This window comes from Sus scrofa, chromosome 15 (assembly GCF_000003025.6).
Source record: "Sus scrofa isolate TJ Tabasco breed Duroc chromosome 15, Sscrofa11.1, whole genome shotgun sequence".
Lineage (NCBI taxonomy): Eukaryota > Metazoa > Chordata > Mammalia > Artiodactyla > Suidae > Sus > Sus scrofa.
Window position 1 is genome coordinate 139,498,360 of NC_010457.5, and position 21,451 is coordinate 139,519,810.

A 21,451-nucleotide genomic window follows, 5' to 3' on the forward strand; every position below is an offset into this window, starting at 1 on the left:
CCACCTTGCAGACTGGAGCTCAACTTCTCTCCGAAAAACAACAAAATTTGCAACTAAATGCTGAACAATCTTCAACCAAATGGACCGGAAACTTTCAAAAAGATCCCCTACTCCAGATGACAAAGAGGAGGCCACATCAAGAGGTAGGGGGGCGATTACGTGATATAAGCCACCCCATACCTCCCAGGTGGGAAGCCCACAGAATGGAAACTAACTGGTTCACAGAGACTCACCTACAGGAGTGAGAGTTCTGAGCCCCCCATCAAACTCTCACATGTGGGGATCTGGCACTGGGAGAAAAAGGCCCTGGAGCATCTGGCATTGAAAGCCAGTGGGGCTTGTGCGCAGGAGCTCCACGGGATTGGGGGAAATGGAGACCCCATTCTTTTTTTTTTTTTTTTTTTTTTTTTTTTTGTCTTTTTGCTATTTCTTTGGGCCGCTCCCACAGCATATGGAGGTTCCCAGGCTAGGGGTTGAATCGGAGCTATAGCCACCGGCCTACACCAGAGCCATAGCAACTCGGGATCCGAGCCGTGTCTGCAACCTACACCACAGCTCACGGCAACGCCAGATCGTTAACCCACTGAGCAAGGGCAGGGACCGAACCCGCAACCTCATGGTTCCTAGTCGGATTCATTAACCACTGCGCCATGACAGGAACTCCCCCATTCTTAAAAGGTGCACAGACTTTCATGTGCACTGGGTCCCAGGGCAAAGCAAAGTCTCCATAGGAATCTGGGTCAAAACCCGACTGCAGTTCTTGGAGGACATCCTGGGAAAACAGGGGTGAATGTGGCTTGTGGTGGGGGAAGGACATTGAAAGCAAAGCTCTAGAGAATATTCAGCAGCTGCCTTTCCCTGGATGGGGCCATTTTGGGAAAATCTGGCCCCACCCATCAGTCAGCCAGGGCTGAGAAGCCCCAGGGCAAACAACAATCCAGGTGGGATCACAGCCCCCCTCCTTAGTAAACAGGCTGCCTAAAGACCCCTCAGGCACACAGCTGCCTCTGATCCCATCCAGAGACTAAGCCCCACCCACCAGAGGGATTAGAATCGGCTCCACCTACCAGGGGGCAAGCATCAGCCCCTCCCAACAGGAAGCCTACAGCAAGCCCCCCATACCCACTTCAGCCACAAGAGGGGGAGACAGCAGAAGTAAGAGAGGCTACAACTATATTATCTGTAAAAAGGTCACCACACCAAAAACCTAAAAAAATGAAAAGACAGAAAACCATAACTCAGATGAGGGAGAAAGAAACCCCAGGAAATCAGCTAAGCCATGAGGAGATTCTCAGCCTCCAGGAAAAAGACTTTAGACTGCTGGTGCTGAAGATGATGCAAGACATTGGAAATAAACTGGAGGCAAAGACGGATAACTTACAGGAAACACTGACCAAAGAGATACAAGATACAAAACTTAAACAAGAAGAGATGCAAAATACAACAACTGAAATAAAAAATTCACTAGAAGCAGCTAACAGCAGAATACAGGAGGCAGAAGAATGAATAAACAAGGTGGAGGACAGATTAGTGGAAATTACAGATGCAGAACAGAAAAGAGAAAAAAGATTGAAAAAAAATGAAGAGAGTCTCAGGGAACTCTGGGACAACGTGAAACTCACCAACATCTGCCAGAAGGAGAAGAGAGAGAGAAGGGGACAGAAAAAATATTCCAAGAGATAATAGCCGAAAACTTCCCTCACATGGGAAAGGAACCACTCACTCAAATCCAGGAAGCACAACGAGTACCATATAAAATAAACACAAGGAGGAATATACCAAGACACATATTAATCAAACTAACCAAAGTTAAAGACAAAGAGAAAATCTTGAAAGCAGCTAGGGAAAAGAAACAAGTAACATACAAGGGAACCCCTGTAAGGTTACTGGCAGATTTTTCAGCAGAAACTCTGCAGGCCAGAAGGGAGTGGCATGATATACTTAACATGATGAAAGGAAAAAACCTCCAACCAAGATTACTCTACCCAGCAAGGCTCTCATTCAGATTTGAAGGCAGAAATCAAAACTTTCACAGATAGTGTTGCTGAGAGAATTCAGCAACACTAAACCAGCCTTACAACAAATACTAAAGGAACTTCTCTAGGCAGAAAAGAAAAGGCAGCAACAGGAAACAAAAATACCACAAATGACAAGGCTAACCAGTAAAGACATATATACAGTAAAGATACGAAATCATCTATGCACAATTATGCCACCAAAATCAGAAATTGTGAGAAGAGGAGGGTACAGATGCAGGACACTGGAGATGCACTTGCAATTAAGAGAACAACAACTTAAAACAATCTCATATACATATATGTATACACACACACACACACACACACACAGACTCCTATATCAAAACTTCAGGGCAACTGCAAACCAAAAATTTACAACTGATACACACACAAATAAGAAAAATCAACTCAAATACAACACTAAAGATAGTCATCAAACCACAAGAGGAGAGAACAAGAGAAGAAGGGAAGAAAAAAGAGTGACAACAAATCCAAAGCAATTAATAAAATGGCAATAAGAACATACATGTCAATAATTACCTTCAATGTGAATGGACTAAATGCTCAAACCAAAAGACATAGACTGGCTGAATGGATACAAAAACAAGATCCATATATATGCTGTCTTCAAGAGACTCACTTCACTGCTAGGGACACATACAAGTTGAAAGTGAGAGGATGGAAGAAAATATTCCAGGCAAACAGGAATCAAAAGAAAGCTGGAGTAGCAATACTCATATCAGACAAAAGAGACTTTAAAATGAAGACTAGGAGTTCCCGTCGTGGCACAGTGGTTAACGAATCTCACCAAGAACCATGAGGTTGCAGGTTCAATCCCTGACCTTGCTCAGTGGGTTAATGATCCAGCGTTGCCCTGAGCTGTGGTGTAGGCCGCAGACGTGGCTTGGATCCCGCATTGCTGTGGCTATGGTGTAGGCCGTTGGTTACAGCTCTGATTAGACCCCTAGCCTGGGAACCTCCATATGCCACGGGAGTGGCCCTAGATAAGACAAAAAAAAAAAAAAAAGACTATTTTAAGGGACAAGGAAGGTCACTACATAATGATCAAAGGATCAATCCAAGAAGAAGATATAACAATTTTAAATATCTCTGCATCCAACATAGGTTCACCACAATGTATAAGGCAACTGCTAACTAACTTAAAAGGACAAATCAACAACAACACAATAATAGTGGGGGACTTTAACACCCCACTTACAGCAATGGGCAGATCATCCAGACAGAAAATCAATGAGGAAACAAAGGCCCTGAATGAAGCATTAGACCAGATGGACTTAATAGATATTTATAGGACATTCCATCCAAAAGCCACAGAATACACATTCTTCTCAAGTGCACATGGAACATTCTATAAGATTGATCACATCCTGGGCTACAAACCAAATCTCAGTAGCTTTAAGAAAATTGAATTTGTAACAAGCATCTTTTCTGACCACAATGCTATATGACTGGAAATCAACAACAAGAAAAAAACTGCAGAAAACACAAACACGTGGAGAACAACAACATGCTACTAAACAACCAATGGGTCACTGAAGAAATTCAAAGAGGAAATTAAAAAATACCTAGAAGCAAATGCCAACAAAGATACGACACTCCAAAACCTATGGGATGCAGCAAAAGCTGTTCTAAGAGGAAAGTTTACAGCAATACAAGCTCACCTCAGGAAACAAGAAAAAGCTCAAATAAACAAGCTAACTTTATATCTAAAGCAGCTAGAGAGAGAACAGACAAGACCTAAAGTTAGTAGAAGGAAAGAAATCATAAAGATCAGAGCAGAAATCAATGAAATAGAAACAAAGAAAACCATAGAAAAGATCAATGAAACGAAAAGCTGGTTCTTTGAAAAGATCAACAAAATTGATAAACCCTTAGCCAGACTTCTCAAGAAAAAAAGAGAGAGGACTCAAATCAATAGAATTAGAAATGAAAATGGGAGTTCCCGTCGTGGCGCAGTGGTTAACGAATCCGACTAGGAACCATGAGGTTGCGGGTTCGGTCCCTGCCCTTGCTCAGTGGGTTAACGATCTGGCGTTGCCGTGAGCTGTGGTGTAGGTTGCAGACGCAGCTCGGATCCTGTGTTGCTGTGGCTCTGGCGTAGGCCGGTGGCTACAGCTCCGATTCGACCCCTAGCCTGGGAACCTCCATATGCTGTGGGAGCGGCCCAAGAAATGGCAACAACAACAACAAAAGACAAAAAAAAAAAAAAAAGAAATGCAAATGGAGAAGTAACAACGGACATCACAGAAATACAAAGGATCATAGAGACTACTATATGCAACTACATAAATGAAATGGAAAACCTGGAAGAAATGGACAAATTCTTAGAAAGGTACAATCTTCCAAGACTAAACCAAGATGAAATAGAAAAAAATGAACAGACCAATCACAAGAGCTGAAATTGAAACTGTGATTAAAAAAAAAAAAAAAAAAAAACTTCCAACAAACAAAAGTCCAGGACCAGATGGCTTCACAGGCAAATTCTATCAAACATTTAGAGAAGAGCTAATACCTATCCTTCTGAAGCTATTCCAAAAAATTGCAGAGGAAGGGGTACTCCCAAACTCATTCTATGAGGCCACTATCTCCCTGATACCAAAACCAGACAAAGATTCCACAAAAGAAAACTACAGGCCAATTTCACTGACGAGCATAGATGCAAAAATCCTCAACAAAATACTAGCAAACCAACAGTACACTAAAAGGACTGTACATCATGATCAAGTGGGATTTATCCCAGGGATGCAAGGGTTCTTCAATATCCATAAATCTATCAGTGTGATACACCACATTAACAAACAGAAGAATAAAAACCATATGATCCTCTCAATAGACGCGGAAAAAGCCTTTGACAAAATCCAGCACCCATTTCTGATAAAAACCCTCCAGAAAGTGGGCATAGAGGGAACCTACCTCAACATGATAAAGGCCATATATGACAATCCCACAGCGAACATCATTCTCAATGGCGAAAAGCTGAAAGAATTCCCGCTGAGATCAGGAACAAGACAAGGATGTCCGCTCTCGCCACTACTCTTCAACATAGTTCTGGAAGTCCTAGCCACAGCAATCAGAGAAATAAAAGAGATCAAAGGAATCCAAATTGGAAAGGTAGACGGAAAGCTATCCCTATTTGCAGATGGCATGATACTATACCTAGAGAATCCTCAAGACTCTACCAGAAAATGGTTAGAGCTCATCCATGAATTTGGCAAAGTCGCAGGATACAAAATTAATACACAGAAATCGATGGCATTTCTATACACTAGCAATGAAAGATCAGAAAGAGACATTAGGGAAGCAATCCCATTTACCATTGCATCCAATACCTAGGAGTAAGCCTACCTAAAGAGACAAAAGACATGAACTCTGAAAACTGTAAGACACTGATGAAAGAAATCAAAGATGACACAAATAGATGGAAAGACATACCATGCTCTTGGATGGAAGAGTCAATATTATCAAAATGACTATACCACCCAAGGCAATCTACAGATTCAATGCAATCCCTATCAAATTAGCAAGGACATTTTTCACAGAACTCAAACAAAATATTTTAAAGTTTTTTTGGAAGCACAAAAAATCCAGAATAGCCAAAGATATCCTGAAAAAGAAAAATGGAGCTGGAGGAATCAGGCTCCTGGACTTCAGACTATACCACAAAGCTACAGTCATCAAAACCATATGGTACTGGCACAAAGACAGAAATATAGATCAGTGGAACAGGGTAGAAAGCCCAGAATTAAACCCATACACCTACAGCCAACTAATCCCTGACAAAGGAGGCAAGAATATACAATGGAGAAAAGACAGCCTGTTCAATAAGTCATGCTGGGAAAACTGGACAGCCACATGGAAAAGAATGAAATTAGAACACTCCCCAACACCATACACAAAAATAAACTCCAAATGGATTAAAGACCTAGATATAAGACCAGACACTGTCATACTCTTAGAGGAAAACATAGGCCAAACACTCTCTGACATAAACGGCAGCAACATCTTCTCAGATCCACCTCTTAGAGTAATGACAGTAAAAACAAAAATTAACAAATGGGACCTAATCAAACTTCAAAGTTTCTGCACAGCAAAGGAAACCCTCAACAAAACGGAAAGACAACCCACAGAATGGGAGAAAATCTTTGCAAATGAATCGACTGACAAGGGATTAATCTCCAAAATTTATAAACAACTTCTGCAGCTCCACACCAAAAAAACAAACAATCCCATCACAAAATGGGCAGAAGGTCTAAACTGACACTTCTCCAGAGAAGACATACGGATGGCCAAAAAACACATGAAAAGATGTTCAACATCACTCATTATTAGAGAAACGCAAATCAAAACCACGATGAGGTTCCCCCTTACACCAGCCAGAATGGCCATCATCCGAAAGTCTACAAACAAGAAGTTCTGGAGAGGGTGTGGAGAAAAAGGAACCTTATGACACTGTTGGTGGGGTTGTAAAGTGGTGCAACCACTGTGGAAAGCAGTATGGAGATTCCTCAGAAAACTAAACATAGAACGACCATTTGATTTAACAATCCCACTCCTTTGGACCAGAGGCAGAGCATGATACTGGACTCCTCAGACTTTTGGAAAAAACTTGCCGGTTTCCCCAAACGAGACAGTTCAGGGGGTAGGGGGATGCGCTGGCCGTAGGGGTTGGAAATCCTATGAAATTGGATTGTGATATCACTGTACAACCACAAATGTGATAACTTCATTGAGTAATAAAAAAAGGTGAATATTTACCTTTAAAACTACGGTGAATGGACATATGCAAGCCTCAAATAAGCTCTTCTCAGCAACAACAGCAAAAAGGGATCCAGTGTTGCCCTGAGCTGTGGTGTAGGTCGCAGACTCGGCTCAGATCCCGCATGGCTGTGGCTCTAGTGTGGCTGGGAGCTGAGCTCAATTCGACCCCTAGCCTGGGACCCTCCATGTGCCACGGGTATGGCCCTAAGAAGCAAAAGAAAAGAAAAGTGTACAGCCCCGTGGCCTTGGGCGCATTCACGTGCGTGACCGTCCTCACAACCCACGCGAGAGCCTCTCCGTCCCCCGAAGCGGAGCCCAGCGCCCGCAGCGTCTCGCCCGGAGCCCTACCCCCCGGCCGTGAGCGGCACTAAGCTGCTTTGTCCCTATGTATTTTCCTGTCTGGACATTTCACAGGAACAGAACCTCAGAGCATGGGGTCCCTGGGGCTGGATTGTCAGGGTAATGTTTTCAAGGTTCACCCCGTGGTGGCAGTGTCAGCACCACTGTCCTTTTCGTGGGTGACGACGATTCCGCTGCGTGACGAGAGACGGGCACTGGTTTATCCGTTCACCACGGCCCGCGTTGTTTCCCTTCTTTGGCTTTTGCGAAAGGAGCTGCTATAAATACCCAAGTGTAACTTTCTTTTATACCCCCCAGACCAGGCCGCACCACAGCCCCTGGGACCGGCTCACCAAGCACACTGCAGAGCAGGGCCCCTCCTCCCCCAGGGCAGGCACCTCGCCCGTCCTTTGGTGCCACGGCCCCCGCCCGGGACAGCAGGGCAGGCCGTGGGCGATGCCGCCTGGGACAGGTGCGCCAGGCGCTGGACACACACTGTGCTCCGGGAAGCGCTCCCACTTGGGGCCTCCAGCTGCTCTTCCAGCCTGAGGCCTCCCGCCCAGTGTGCTCGGAGGGCAGAACCTACGGGGCAGTGGACGCTGGCCCAGCAGGGCCTGGGCGGCAGCAGGGAAGATGTGAGCAGCCCACCCTTCACAGCCTCAGGAGACCCAGCCGCTGGCAGGAGGCACCCGTGCTCTCCTTACATGGAACTGGGCCAAGCAAGGACCCCCGGGGCTCGAGGTGCCTAAGAGCCGCATGCCACCCGTGCCCTGCTGGCCGCCCGGCACCTGCGGCACCCACCTCGCTTGCTCAGGGTCAGCACCTTTTGATCCCACTGGCACTCCTTGGCAAAGACCGCTCGCCGCAGCTGGACGCCCATGTATTCCAGGAGCTTCTTCCGGCCCAGAAACGTCTCCCGCTCCGCCGGCATCAGCGTGTGGAAGGGGGAGTGGGCGATCTTCCGGTCCTGCAACCCAGCGCCGAGTCACCCCTCAGAGGCAGGCCCCGGCCCTGGCCTGCCACCAACTCTGCGTGGGGAGTACACTCCGCTCATGGTGGGAATTGTGACGACAAACTGGGATGACACTCAAAAAGCTGGCGCACAGGCAGCCACACTGGCAGCACAGGCTCAGGAAGGCCAGGGGCTGGCGTTGGTCTGCGGCGTGGACCAGCCTTGCCCGAGAGACGCTCAACATCCACTCCACCCCCATCACCAGCGGGAGACTCAAACCGCACCTGGTAGAATCTGAAATAGCCATAGTCGACAGCAGTGCCCACCGCCACCTTGTCCCCCTGCGTGAGGGTCACGGGGTTCAGGATGTCGGCCCCGTGACTAATGAGCCGGTCGATCTGTGGAGAACAGAGTCAAATGCCCGCAGATGCCCCAGACTCCGGGAGGCCCATCACCCCACCAGGAGAGCAGAGACGGGCTCTGTCACCTGCACGACCCAGAGAGCCACCCTCCCAGGTGTGTGGAGCGTCAACCAGCAAACAGGACAGACGTGCCGCCCTCACGGTCCCTGCACGGCCCTCACGGCAAAGCCGGGCTGGCAGCCGGGCAGCTCCACGGCTGCCCTCCCCGACCCACCCAGGGCACGTGGCTGGTCCCGCTCCTGCTAGACTGTAAGCGACACGAGGGCACACCCAGGCCTGTCTGTTCGCCGTCCCCCAGCACCCAGGGCGCACCGCGGGACCGTGGATCCCTGTGCCTGCGAGCGCGGCTGCACAGCGCAGCCCAGGGAGCCAAGGTGTGTGTGTATGTTACGTGGCGTGCGAGCGTGCACAGACGTGTGGGTGTGCCTGACCCTGGCACACACCGTAGCAAGGTTCCGTGCTCAGGGCTGGCCGATTCCTTTCATAGTAAGGCCTCCTAGCCTCTGTCGCCTCCCACCGAGGCCCGACAGGGAGTAGCAGGTCGGCAGAGCGGCTCTTGGGTTTTATGGTTTCAGCCAGAAATTCCACCCCAAGCATAGGACCGGCCGACAGAAGAGCTGGGAGCCAGGCCGCCTCTGAGGGACGCGCCCCGCACTGTGTGCAGCCCGCTTGCTGAGCAGGGGCAGGCGGGACGTGGTTCCGGGGCACCAGGACTCCCTAGTGGGGCCCCCCCTCTCATCACCCCTGACAAACACAGGAACCCTGGATTCTGGGGGACACGTGGGCAACACGTTGCGGGCATGGAAGACCTCGGCGGCCAGGGTGTGCTGACCGGGCCCAGCTCACTGGGCGGCAGGAGCACCAGTGGGTTTGTACACAGATTCCTCACGGCGACGGCGACGCTGCGCCAGATGTGGGCAGGCAAAGTGGGAGCCAGCTGCCCAATGCCTGGGGGAGGGGCTGCCCTGACCCACTCCAGGCCCCTCCCCTCCTCGGCTTATGAAAATCCGATTCGGGAGCCTGTGATTTTAATGCATTCATACTAGAATCTGGATAAATAGGCGTGTGATCAAGCCTCGCTGTCAGAGGCACCGCCTCCAGCATCTGTTGCTGAGCCAGTGTCACAGCCTCTGTTCCCCGCGGGCACCGCTCAGGCCGGGCCCCTCCGCTTTGTCCGCGAACACCCCGCTGAGCGCCAGGCCAGCTCGGAGGCCCCAGGCCGGTCCCCAAGTGCGTGGCCATGATCACCCCCGAGGCGCAGGTGCTCAGTGCGAGTCTCTCCACAGCGCTTGTGGCCCATCCTCCGTGAGGTAGGCAGCCTGGAAACCGACAGCAGGTCACCCTCTGCCCTCTCTCTCTTCCCACGCGGCTCAAGTGCCCCCGGCTGCTGGGAACCACGGTGCACGGCAAGGCGGGACAAGGGCAGTGAGGGGGCCCCCAGGGCCACACTGTGGCGGGGAGGGGCTGCCCTGGGGGAGGGCCGGGGGCACCTGCCCGGAGCTGAGCTGCCCCGGGGAGAACCTGCAGCCGGGGCGGGGGGTGGGGGGGGTAGTGAGGAGAGAGGAGACGGAGCAGCTGGGGAGGCAGGAGGCTAGAGATCGCTGCCTGGAGTCTACACGGGCCTCTCCGCACCCCTGAGCCCACCTGCAGTGAGCAGCACCCGGATGTGCACCGTCCCCCCACCATCCCTCCTCCACCACGCCCCCTCCCCAGCAGCCCCCCTCCCAGGGCTCCCCCACAGGCTCACCAGGGCCAGCTTGCTGTCCATGCTCCTCCGGCTCTCATAGGCGAGGTCGCAGGCCACACACAGGGCACTGCCCAGGCCTTTGGTCAGGAGTAAGTTGGGGTCAGCTCCATAGGACAGAAGCTCCTTCACAATCTGGACACAGACAGGCTTGTCAGCGCCCGCCAGGTCCCTCCCCGAATGTGTGGCGGAAGCACCCGGAGTAAGGCCACAGCCGGACTGAGCACAGAGGGGGCCACACTGGGCCCTTTCCAGGCATCCTGCCCACAGGAACCACTGCTGCCCAGTGCGGGGGGCACATGGCGCTGCCTTGGCAAGGGGCTGCCATTCCACCCAGGTGACCCGACCCAGCGCTGTCTCAGAACACCGCCCAGCTCCTCCCAAGAGGCCCTGGCCCGTCTTGCTCTCCAGCCCAGAGGCACAGCTGAATCCTGCCTCGGAGTCACCTGGCCACATGCAGAGTATGGAGCTCACTTGTTCCCAGGTGCCACCTAGGAAGCCAGGAGCAAGGGCATCTGCAGGGGACACCAGACACACCAAAGCAGGGCTCTTCCAGAGCTTCTGCCCCTCAGAACGACACTCTCCCTGCATGCTGCTGGGCACAAGGACCAGGCACAGAGCAGGTGACATACGACTTCTTGAGCGAATGACTCAGTGCAAGAGCGAAGAGCGGGTGCACGCAGAGGGAGCACGGCTGCCCCACCCCACGTCCACAGTGCCTCAGCTCCTGCGGGCCTGGGCTGAAATGTCACCTCACGAGAGAAGCCCTCCTGGGCACCCCCTGCTAAGGCGCCCCCCACATCCTTCTCCAGCCCCCATCCTCCACTTTCTTCCTAACTCTCATCATGCCTGAAATTGTGCCACACACCGGATCATCGTGTCTCCCCAGATGGAATGTAGGGTCTTTGAGACTTTTATGTAACACCTGATGCCTGGAACAGTGCCCGCCTAGCCTGTAGTAGATGCTCAAAAAATAACAGTGGAAGGGCGACTGGGTGGATGAGGTATAGACGGGTGGACAAGGGAGGATGGATGATGAGCGAAGAATGGATGGGCGGGTGGATGGATGTGTGTGTGGGCAGGTGTGTGTATGGATGGGCGGAAGGACGGACGGATGGGCGGAAGGACGGACGGATGGGTGGATGGATGGGCGGGTGGATGGATGTGTGTGTGGGCAGGCGTGTGTATGGATGGGTGGAGGGACAGATGGACGGATGTGGGCAGAAGGATGGACGGATGGGCGGAAGGACGGACGGATGGGCGGATGAGTGGACGGACGGGTGGATGGATGGGCGGGTGGATGGATGTGTGTGTGGGCGGGCGTGTGTATGGATGGGTGGACTGATGGACGGATGGGCGGATGGGTGGATGGATATGAGGGCAGGTGGCTGGGTGACTGGCTAGGTGGTGGAGGGACAGGTGGATGGTGGACAAATGAATTCCTTGGCGGCAGCAGGAGGTGAGAAGTGCTGGCGGACAGGAGATGAGGGACAGGCAGGGGTTGTCCTCCAAGCCCTGGGAGGGAGCCCCCCGAGCCCGCCCCCTCGCTGCTCACCTCCTTCCACACCCTTCTCTCTCTGGGGAGCTCCGTCCACGTGGGAGGGACCTTCCATGCCCATTGCGAGGTGCTGTCTTCAGGCCACCACCAGCCACGGCAAATCCCCGTGACTGCTTGGGGTGGCAGCGGCAGGTGCACCAGCAGGGGAGCAGAAGTCACTTACCAGGTCGTTGCCGCTGGCGATGGACAGGGAGAGTGGGGAGTGGCCACTCCACAGGGTGTTGGGATTCGCTCTGTGCGACAGGAGCAGCCGGACTATGTCCCTGGCACACTGGGTGGGGAGAAAGGCAGAAGGACGAGGGGTTGGAGGCGCCTCCCACTCCAGGAATTCCTGGTGTCAACTCGAAGGCCAGGTCGTTGAGTCACTCGACCACTCTCTCCTCCAGCAGCCCTTGCCCGGCCACAGGGCTCTCAACCTTGGACAGATGAACCGATGGACGGGGGGTGGGTGTGCGGGTGGGTCCTCAAGCCGAGATGTTTTCTAAACATTCGTCGTTTCTGGCGGAAAACAGAGACGCGTGACGTGTAAACTGATTCAAAGGAAAGAGGACAGTCAGGACCAGGTAGCAGGCGTGGCCGGCGGGCACCGAGCAGGTGTGGCCAGGGGCGCCAGGGCTCAGCGACGGCCCGGGACACAAAGGGTGAAGGGAGCCGGCTCGGCTGGGAGAAACACCTTCTGCACAGCCCCGCCCCCCAGACCCCTCAGCTTCCCCCTCCCCCCTCCCTGGGGCTTCCTCTCCCCCCACCTCGAGGAACCCCCTGCTGAACCGGCTCCCCCCACGGGCATGCAGACCCTGCGGGCTGACTGGGGCGCCCCCCGAGACCCCCCAGCCTCTGGAGGTGCCCGCAGGTGTCCGAGGCGCTCCTGGGGCCCTCGGCCTCCTCTCCCTCTGACTGCGGCAGCCCCACCCTCAGCGCTGGGCTTTACAGGGTGGTCTGTCCTTGACCTAACGAAACTTTGCTTCTCCACGACTTTCCCAGTTCGAGAGCAGCACAAAGGACTCTGGTGTGTGAGCGAGAGGTGCTGTCTCCAGCCCGGCCTCGCGGTCCCCAGCCCCAGCGTGGACTCCCGGCACCCTTTGGCAGGGTGGTGACCCCTGAAGGACGCAGTGACAAGACAGGGCTGTCCTGTAGCAGGGAGGCCCTCCCAGCGCTGCCCGGGCGCCACCCTCACGCACGTCCGCCGTTCCCGTCAGCGGCACAGGAAGCCTCCCCCGGGGCAGGGGCACCGCCCTCTCGCCACAGCCCCGCCAGGTCACTGTGACGTTCATTCTACAGGTGGGCACACTGAGGCTCTGCGTGAGTTCCCGTGTGCTCAGCGCTTCCCGGATGGCTGGCCCGGCCACCCCACCACTCAGCGGAGGCGTGGCTCCCCAAGGCCCCTCATGCCCATCAGGGGCCTCTGAGGGGTTCCCCCACTCGCCTCGCTGGAACCAAAGCCCAGGGCAGGTGGGAGGCAGCAGCTGCCAAGCCAGAGGGCCGGCCCAGGGCTCTGCCAGAGGGGCTCCCGGACCCCGAGAGACCTGGTGGGGCCGGGGCCCGGCGGCACAGGCCAGGTCCCGCAGGGAGGAAGTGACTTCCCCGGACGACCCAGGCCCCACATCGGTGTGTGAACAGGCGTGTGTGGACATGTGTCCTGAGGCGTGTTCTGAAATAACACTTATGCACAGAAGTTAACGACAATTTCTACTCTAAACTGTGTACGTTTCACTGCGGACGGGACCCAAGCCATTGATCCTGAAGCCCCCAGGGAGGACGGCCGGCAGTTTTTCAGGACCCTGCCAGGACCCTTGGGGAAGTGGGGGGAAGGGCCGACTCGCCAAGGTCCGCCTGCTGAGCCACGGCACCTGCGATCTGGCCCATCCCCACTGGGGCTGCCCGACCCCCACACACGTACAACACGCACACACGCTGACCTACAAACCCACACAGGCGCCCTTGCACGCACACCTGCACGCGCACACACCACACACACGCTCGTGTCCGGCACGGATGTGGATGCACCTGAGGGGCTCAGACCCCTGCACACACGGCCCGCCCACCCAGGGAGGCCGGCTCACCCGGTGGTTGTCCTCCCGCTCGCAGGCCACGTGCAGCGCCGTCCTGCCGCCCTCGTCGGGGACAGACGCACAGCCACTGTAGTAGGTGCTGGGCGGGCCTGCTTCGCTGCTGAGCTTCAGGCTCGAGGGCAGCAGGTCCGGCTGTGGGCAGACAGCGGCATCAAAGGGGTCCCTGAGGCCCTGCAGGGACCAGCTCACATGCCCATGCTCCCAGGAGCAGCAGGGTGTGGGGGGCGTCTTCCTCCCCAGCCTGCAGGTCTGAAGCAGCAGCCCCGAGAAACCCTCCCAAGTGCCAAAACCTGGCCTCCGCGTGCCGTGAGCCACCCCGGCACCCGCAGAGTCAGAGTGGTTCTGCCCCCCCCAAAACACACCCACATGTGCTGGGGGCTGCATGAGGCTCTGCGGCTTGAGGAAGAAGCTGCAGCCCTTGAAGGGATGGTGCTGGAGGAGGAAGGCCGGGAAGGCTGCATGGCAGAGGGGGCCTGGCCTTGTGCTGGAAAGGCCGTGTCCCAGCTCCACTAGGCTGCAAGCGCCCCGCCCGCTGCAGGGCCTTCTGCAGCGCCCCCCCACCGCCGCCGCCCCAGGACATCCGCCCATCCTGTGCCAGGCACATCTTCCCTGCCCCCACGGCGGGGTCCGCCCCCTCCCCCATGTCACGTGTGGGCGAGGGCAGCAGGGAGCACTGGGGCCCCTGAGCCGTCTCGGCAGGAACGCAGTGCTCCCTGAGGTCAGGGGTGGTTCAAGATGGGCTCGCGGGGACAAGGAAGCTGCCGCTGCTCCAGAGCAGGCACCTCGCCACCACAGGCCGTGAGTGGATCACACACCCTGACTACCCCTCCCGGCACTTCCAGAACGCAGAACAGAGAGCCTCAGGGCCCAAGCTGACCGCCAAGGGGACGGGGACGGGGACAGGTCAGCTGGGAGGTGGGGCGGTGAGACCACACCAGAGGGACCACTCCAGGGGAGATGCCTCCGGCCAGAGGAGCCTCTTGGGGCGGCGGGGACCCCAGAGCTCTGCCAAGTCACCTGAATAAGCGGGTTCTCACTGCCATCACCAGTTATCCGTGCCTCTCTGGCGCCAAAACAGGCCTGGGTGCTGGGCCTCCTCATTCGGTGCCCAGACCCCCCGGCCTCATCTCCTCCCCCAAGAGGGGCCCGGCTCGCACAGCGACCGCAGCAGTGACCCATGCCGGGCGGCTCAGGCCACACGGAGCATTAGCCACCCTCACGGGGCCATGTGAAGGCAGAGCTGTGCGCAGAGGGACCGCGCCCCCCCACCTTGCCCGGCTTGTACACGTCGTCCTGGTCGGCCGCCCGGGCGTCCACGTCGGTGATGGCATGGAGCAGCAGCTCTGTGATCTTGATGCCCTCGTCCCCGGGAAGGGCGGCCGCGAGGTGGAGGGGGGTCAGGGCCCCCAGCTGCAGAGGAAGCACAGGCGGGGTGAGGGTGCGGCAGTGGCTCCCAAGCCAGCAACACCCCACAGCCTGCGGGTGGGTTCTGCGTGCACGAGGCCGGGGGCCGTCCAGGGTGAGACACGCCTGCCAGAGGGTCCCCTGGCACCACATTCCCATCAGGCCCGAGACACGCAGGACAGGAGGCCGCCCCCCGCGGGCCACGAACACCACCAGCCACACACGCCGGCACTCATCCCGGAGATGCTGCCGTCCCGGCAGCAGACAGGAGCCCAGGCCCTGGCAGACCAGCCTCCCCTTAGACCCAGGCTCCCCGCCTGGCCCCCATTTAAACACCCCTGAGCCAACGGCCACACAGCTCCCGACTCCAGCCCCAACCCGGGCCTGTCCTGTGGCTCCCAGCGGAGGGACGGCTGTCTCCGAGTCAGCCCCGGCCCCTCAGAGGCGGTCAGCGGGACCCGGCCCCGCCAGGACAGGGGCCGGCACGCCCGCCGTCAAGGTGGGGGACCCATCGGTCCACTCCCTCCCAACCCGACCCTCAAAGCAAGACCCCATGGAGAGAGGAAGGCACCCCTGGAGGAAGGCTGGAAGGACGCCGGCAACGCTGGCTCGGGCTCGGGGCCGGCACGGGCGGGGGTCGCTGAGCACGGGGAGGGTGGGGGTCCTCCCGCCCCCGTGGCGTGGCGCCCACTCCAACACCGTGCAATGAATGCATGGATAGATTCGTGATCAGCAGTGGGTGGAGGGGAGGTGGACGAGCGAAGGAGTAAACAAGTGAGTGAGTGGTGTCTGCGCCCAGGTCAAGGTCGCAGCCTTCGCTTCAAGGACGGACGGAGGCCCACCACAAACCTAAAGGGCCCTCACGCCATCCTCCTGGGTCCTCACCCTCCAGAAAAGGAGGCGATACAGGGCCGGGCCAAGGGGCCTGGAAGGTGAGCCGGCACTTCTGCAGCGCAAACCCCGTCCACACACAAGGGGCCCAGAAAATCGTCTGGACAAGCGTTTCCCCCACCAGAGGAGAAGGGCCGTCAATCTCACGGCCAAGCTCTCGGCCCCGCCCCCGGCCCCGCCCCCGGCCCCTCGGCCCGGCCGACCTGCGGCGGGAACTGGATGTCGGTCCGGGCTCCGCTTTCCAACAGCAGCTTCACGCCGTCCACGTCCCCGGCCTTCACCGCGAGGAGCAGCACCTGCATGGGCACGCGGCACAGGTTGGGGTCGGCGCCGCGCCGCAGCAGGAGGCTGATGGTCAGCCACCTGCGTCTGCGTCTGGAAGGAGAGCACGACGGTCACCGCGGGCAGACAGGCATGGGAGCCCCTGGCCAACGGCCTGGACCGCACCCCTGCTGGGGGCGTGGGTAGGGGTGCCAATCACGTGACACCAGAGCCCAGGGTCCCACCTCGCCAAGACCTGGGGCCGGGGCAGCCCACTCTGAGCAGCTGCGGCCCCACCTGGCTTTGGCCTGGGTGGTCACCCCGCCAACCAGAGGTCACCTGTAGATGGGGTGTTGGGGGGACCAGCCCTCCTCCTGGGTTGGCTGTGAGGGGATGACGTAGAGTGGCTGGTACTCACGGGGCCTGAGGTTGTGCCACACACACCAGACAGGCACACACACGTGCACACACACACACACAGCATATACACATGTAACACACACACACACAACATACCAGAAAGGCACACATATACACACATACACACATGCAATACATACACATATGCAACACACAGGCACACGTATACATGAGCACACACAACCACACACACACACACACACACACACACACACACCACACACCACACACCACACTCGCACTGGCACACCTCCGACAAGGAGCCCAGAGGCAGCACAGCCCCTGGTGAGGACATGGCCAAGGCTGGGGCCTGGAGAGGCTGGGGGCGCACAGGGAGAAGTGGGGGGCGCGGCCTGGAGAAGCCCCCCCCCACCGCCCCCAGCAAGAGGCAGCGGGGTGGCCGGGTCTAAAACCACGTTCTCGGATTTCCCACCTCAGGACCTGCGCACCCTGAGGCCCTCCGAGGACCAAAGCGCTTTGTTTGCAGGGCTCCACCCATGCACGTCACTGGGTCACAAAGAAACCCGAGAGGTGCATCTAAATCCTGGGACAGTTAAAAGGTAGCACTGACAACCCCCCGCATACTCGCATAAATAACACGTTTTATGAAATATGTGTACTTGGCCGCATCAGAGCCCCGCACTGGGAGGGGAGCCTCCCACCCCTCCCCCCCTGCCCCCCGAGATTCTGTGACGTCAGGACTTAGTCCTGGGGAAAGAGCTGCTTCAGCCAGAGCTTCCCAGTGTCGGCGTGTGTGTGTGCGTGCGCGCGGCGCGCGTGTGTGTGTGTGTGGGGGCAAGGGTGAGCGGCCCCTGCAGTGCTGCTCCAGGCCACCTTCTGGGCCACACAGACGTCCCGGGCACCCAGAGCGAGGGCACAGGGGCCAGCCAGGATGTCCCTGCCGACCAGGGGCCAAAGGCAACCCACGTGGTGTCTAGAAAGGCCCTCCCTGCTGACCGGTCCCCCTGAAAACGGCCCTGGGCCCGTCCCCGCCCCTGGACCTACTGGACCATGGACCGCGCCATCCTCCTCACGGTGCCCTCTCAGCGGGGGCGGCGGGGGCCTTCAGCAGGCTGTGCTTCTGGGCGCTCCGCTCCAGCAGGTCCTGCGACAGCTCAGCGCAGGAGTTGCACACGCACCCGCTGGACTCCAAGTCCGTCTCGCTGCTGCACAGGGAGCACCGGTCCAAGGGCCCCGGCCCCGCACTCCGCGAATTCCCCGAGTGGCTGGCGCTGCTCCTGAGGGAAGCGGAGCCCCACCTTGGGGGGCTGCTCCTGGGGTCCCTGTCCCAAGACGCCCGGCCGCCCTCTGGCTTTGGGTCCTGGCCGCCTTGGGCCCGTGCCAGCTCCTCCAGACGCGCTGGCTCCTCAGCTGCCTCGGGGATGGAGGAGGAACAGCTGGGAATTGTTACAGGTTTTGAAGTTTCCTTTGGAAAGTCCCAAAAAATGTCATCAGGAGAAAGACGAAATCAGAGCATCAACCCAGCCCGCTGCCTGCTTTAGCAGGGCCCCGCGCCCATGACTTCAGCAGCCCTCGGGCACCTGGACGGACAGCTAAGCAAGCACTTGCCCAGGCGCCTCCCCAGGACCCCACCACAGGGCACAAGCCACGCGGGCCGGCATCCCCGTAAGCGAGAACCAGAAAATGAATGCAAAGGGTCCCCCGAGGACTGGTGTACCGATTCCACACCAAAACAGTGGATTCTGGCTACACCGGTTAAACAAAATACACTATAAAAATGAATTCCAGCGGTTCTACTTTGTTCTAACACAGCTCCTAGGAACATTTAAACTGTACACATGCCAGCATCGTGCCTCTGAGACCTGGCACTCTCCCCACCTCCGTTCACAGCCGCGGTTCTCAAGATGTACCCCCTGGACCACCAGCAGCATCACCAGAAAAGCAGGTTCTTGGGCCCCACCCCAGACCCACTGAGAAACGCTGGGGCTGGGGCCCTGCCACCTGCGATGGACTTTTTCTGTAAGGAGCCCAGCGGTAAACAGTTAAGGCTCCCTGGACCCCGGGGCTCTGTCACGGCTCCACAACACTTTCGCTGTGCAGAACCAGCCCTGGCGACGCACGAAGAGCGTGCTGTGTTCCAACACGGCTCCACCCGCGAGAACAGCGGGGCGGCATTTAGGAGTGTGCTGCCCCACGTGACCCCAAGGGCAGGGACGGCCCGGCTTCTCCAACAAATAAAGGACCAGACGCGGGGAGAAAGGGAGGGAGGCCATCCCAGGTCGACAGACCTGCACAACCTTTCTAACCCTGCACAGGGTCTGAGGCCGCATTCACGTGAGTCCATCCCCAAAAGACGCAATACCCAAGGAAACGGGCCATCACAGGACGCCTTGTCGGGAAACTTATATTTAATTTGCAGGTGAGATAATAGTGTTTGCAACTATGCTATAAAAGAACAGGAGTTTCTGCTGTGGCAAAGCGGGTGAGGAATCTGACTGCAGAGGCTCTGATGGCTGTGGAGGCTCAGGTTCAATCCCAGCCTGGTGCAGTGAGTTAAAGGCGTTGCTGCAGCTCAGATTCAATCCCTGGTCAGGGAACTTCCATATGCCAGGGGTGCAGCCATAAAAAAATTGTTTTAATTACAAATGTAAACAAGGAACAGAGAGAGAAGGATGTGTCTTTAGCTGGTAGAGACACATGGAAATTGTTGTGGCTGAGGTGACCTGCTGTTGCATTCACACTAAAACAGCTCGACGTACAGCTCGGGGCAGGCAGTTGGGGGCGCGTAGGAGCCACAGGTTGGTACTGTTTAATCTGGGTGACAGGTCCGTGGACGTTCACCGTACTGTGTTGTGCATGGGAAATAGTTTTCAGAATAAAAAGGTTTTTAAAAAGTAAAGGAAGGATTTTTATTAAGGATTTAAAAACAGATTTAAAAGGCTTTGGGGGCCCTGACTCCTTGTCAGTATTCAAGTCACTTCAATCCAACGAGGAGGCTTCTAGGTACAGGGTCCCCCAGATGCTCAGCCTTATTCTTGCCCCTCCCGGGAAGGGGGTGCGCCCCACTGACTCCCCAGCTCCTTCATTCACGGGCTCCGCTGAGCCCGCTCTGTGCCCCGCACCCTTCCAGGCTTGGAGAAGCTGTGGGAGGAAACCAGCTCCTGCCCCCAGAAGCTTCCACTGAAAGGGAGACAGCCAGGGCGCAAGGACCAAAGTGACCCCCACCTCTGCTCCTAAGAGCACCCTTGAACTTGAAATTACTGTAAGTGCACAACTTCAAAGAAAAACAGAGTAGACACATAAATTGGACATAAATTAATGCTGCTGTAAAAACAGAACAAACACGGCAGTGTTGGTTTTCAAACCCTCCACCTCTGACTTTCCACAGCACCTTTTCAACCACTGCCCGAAGCGCCGTGCACCTCGGAGGAGACTCGGGTGGGGAATGAAGACGCCCCGGTAGCTGCACCCCCGGACGCGGGCAGGACCACAGGCAGAGCCTCCGGACGGGAGCCCACCCCGGGAGCCTGCCCCAGCCTCCTGCAGACAGGCCCCCGCCCAGGGCAGCAGGGGCTGGGAGGCTCGTGGCCTCCTCCCCACACGGTCAGGCTTGCGGCCGCCAAGCTCCCACCCAGGCCTGTGGTCACGCTTCAAGGAACACAAGGCAGGAGCTAAGGACCTGAACTTGAGAAGCAGGAACAGAGGCTCGGTAATCCAAGGAGCTCTGCCTGGCTGGGGGTCCGCGGGTGTGAAGAGCCTTTTCTCAAGAAAGAGACACCCCCCCCCAGGTGGCCCGACCACCATCAGGGAACAGTCTCAGCCCTCCGAGGGCCTTCACGATGGATGGCAGTCTGGGGCCCGCTGGCCTCGCGTGGCTGCTTCCGAGGGGAGAGAACACCCCCTGCAGGTGCCCGCCCCCACCTGTGCTCTGGATATGTGGACACCACGTGCGCCCAGCACCCTGAGAGCCGCCCGCCCTGGGGTGAGACTCGCCTCCAGACTGCACCGCCATGGGGCTGGGAAGGGACAAGGGTGCAGCCGCCAAGCAGAGAGCAGCTCAGATAAATCACCCCCGGGGCGCCGGTGCCCCCCCTGTGCCATTACCCGGCATTTGGCCAAAACAGCCGGAGCAGGCGACCCGCAGTGCTCACGACATTCGGGAGCGCGGCTCACAGCAGGCAAGGTTCAGCCCTGCACCTGGGCCCCCGGGCGCTCGCCCCTCTCCCACGGCGCCCCCTGTCCTGAGCCCAAGCTGCTGTGCCTGTGGCCCGTAAGGGACACGTCCCTCAGCCTTGTGGCAACGAGCTCAGGACACCTCACTGTGCCAGCTTCACCACTGTTTGCTGCCTCCCCATCTGCCAGCCCACCTTACCATCAATTCACCCCCCACCTGAACCTGGTCCCACAAGGAGGCGGCCGGGGGCTGGTGGACAGCTGGGAAGAGGTAAGTGGATGGTGGATGGGAAGGGGGACGGGGGACAGGGGACAGGGGACAGGGGGATGGGGGACGGGGGATGGGGGACAGGGGACGGGGATGGGGGACGGGGGACGGGGGGTGGGGGATAGGGGATGGGGGCAGCTGAACAGGGGACGTGGGCAGGTGGACAGGGGACGGCTGCCTGGGGGACAGCTG

At 57.0% G+C, this 21,451-nt stretch overlaps 1 protein-coding gene across 1 annotated transcript in view; it reads right to left on the reverse strand.

Annotated features, from left to right (window-relative positions):
- The window catches only part of ANKMY1 (ankyrin repeat and MYND domain containing 1), a 46,568-nt gene that overhangs the window by 13,066 nt on the left and 12,051 nt on the right, over positions 1-21,451 (reverse strand). Inside the window, 9 exon segments of the mRNA XM_021075943.1 lie at positions 7,938-8,103; positions 8,373-8,486; positions 10,258-10,389; positions 11,976-12,083; positions 13,873-14,013; positions 15,151-15,291; positions 16,380-16,551; positions 17,863-17,902; positions 17,905-18,283. Of these exon segments, the coding sequence (XP_020931602.1) occupies positions 7,938-8,103; positions 8,373-8,486; positions 10,258-10,389; positions 11,976-12,083; positions 13,873-14,013; positions 15,151-15,291; positions 16,380-16,551; positions 17,863-17,902; positions 17,905-18,283 (1,393 nt within the window).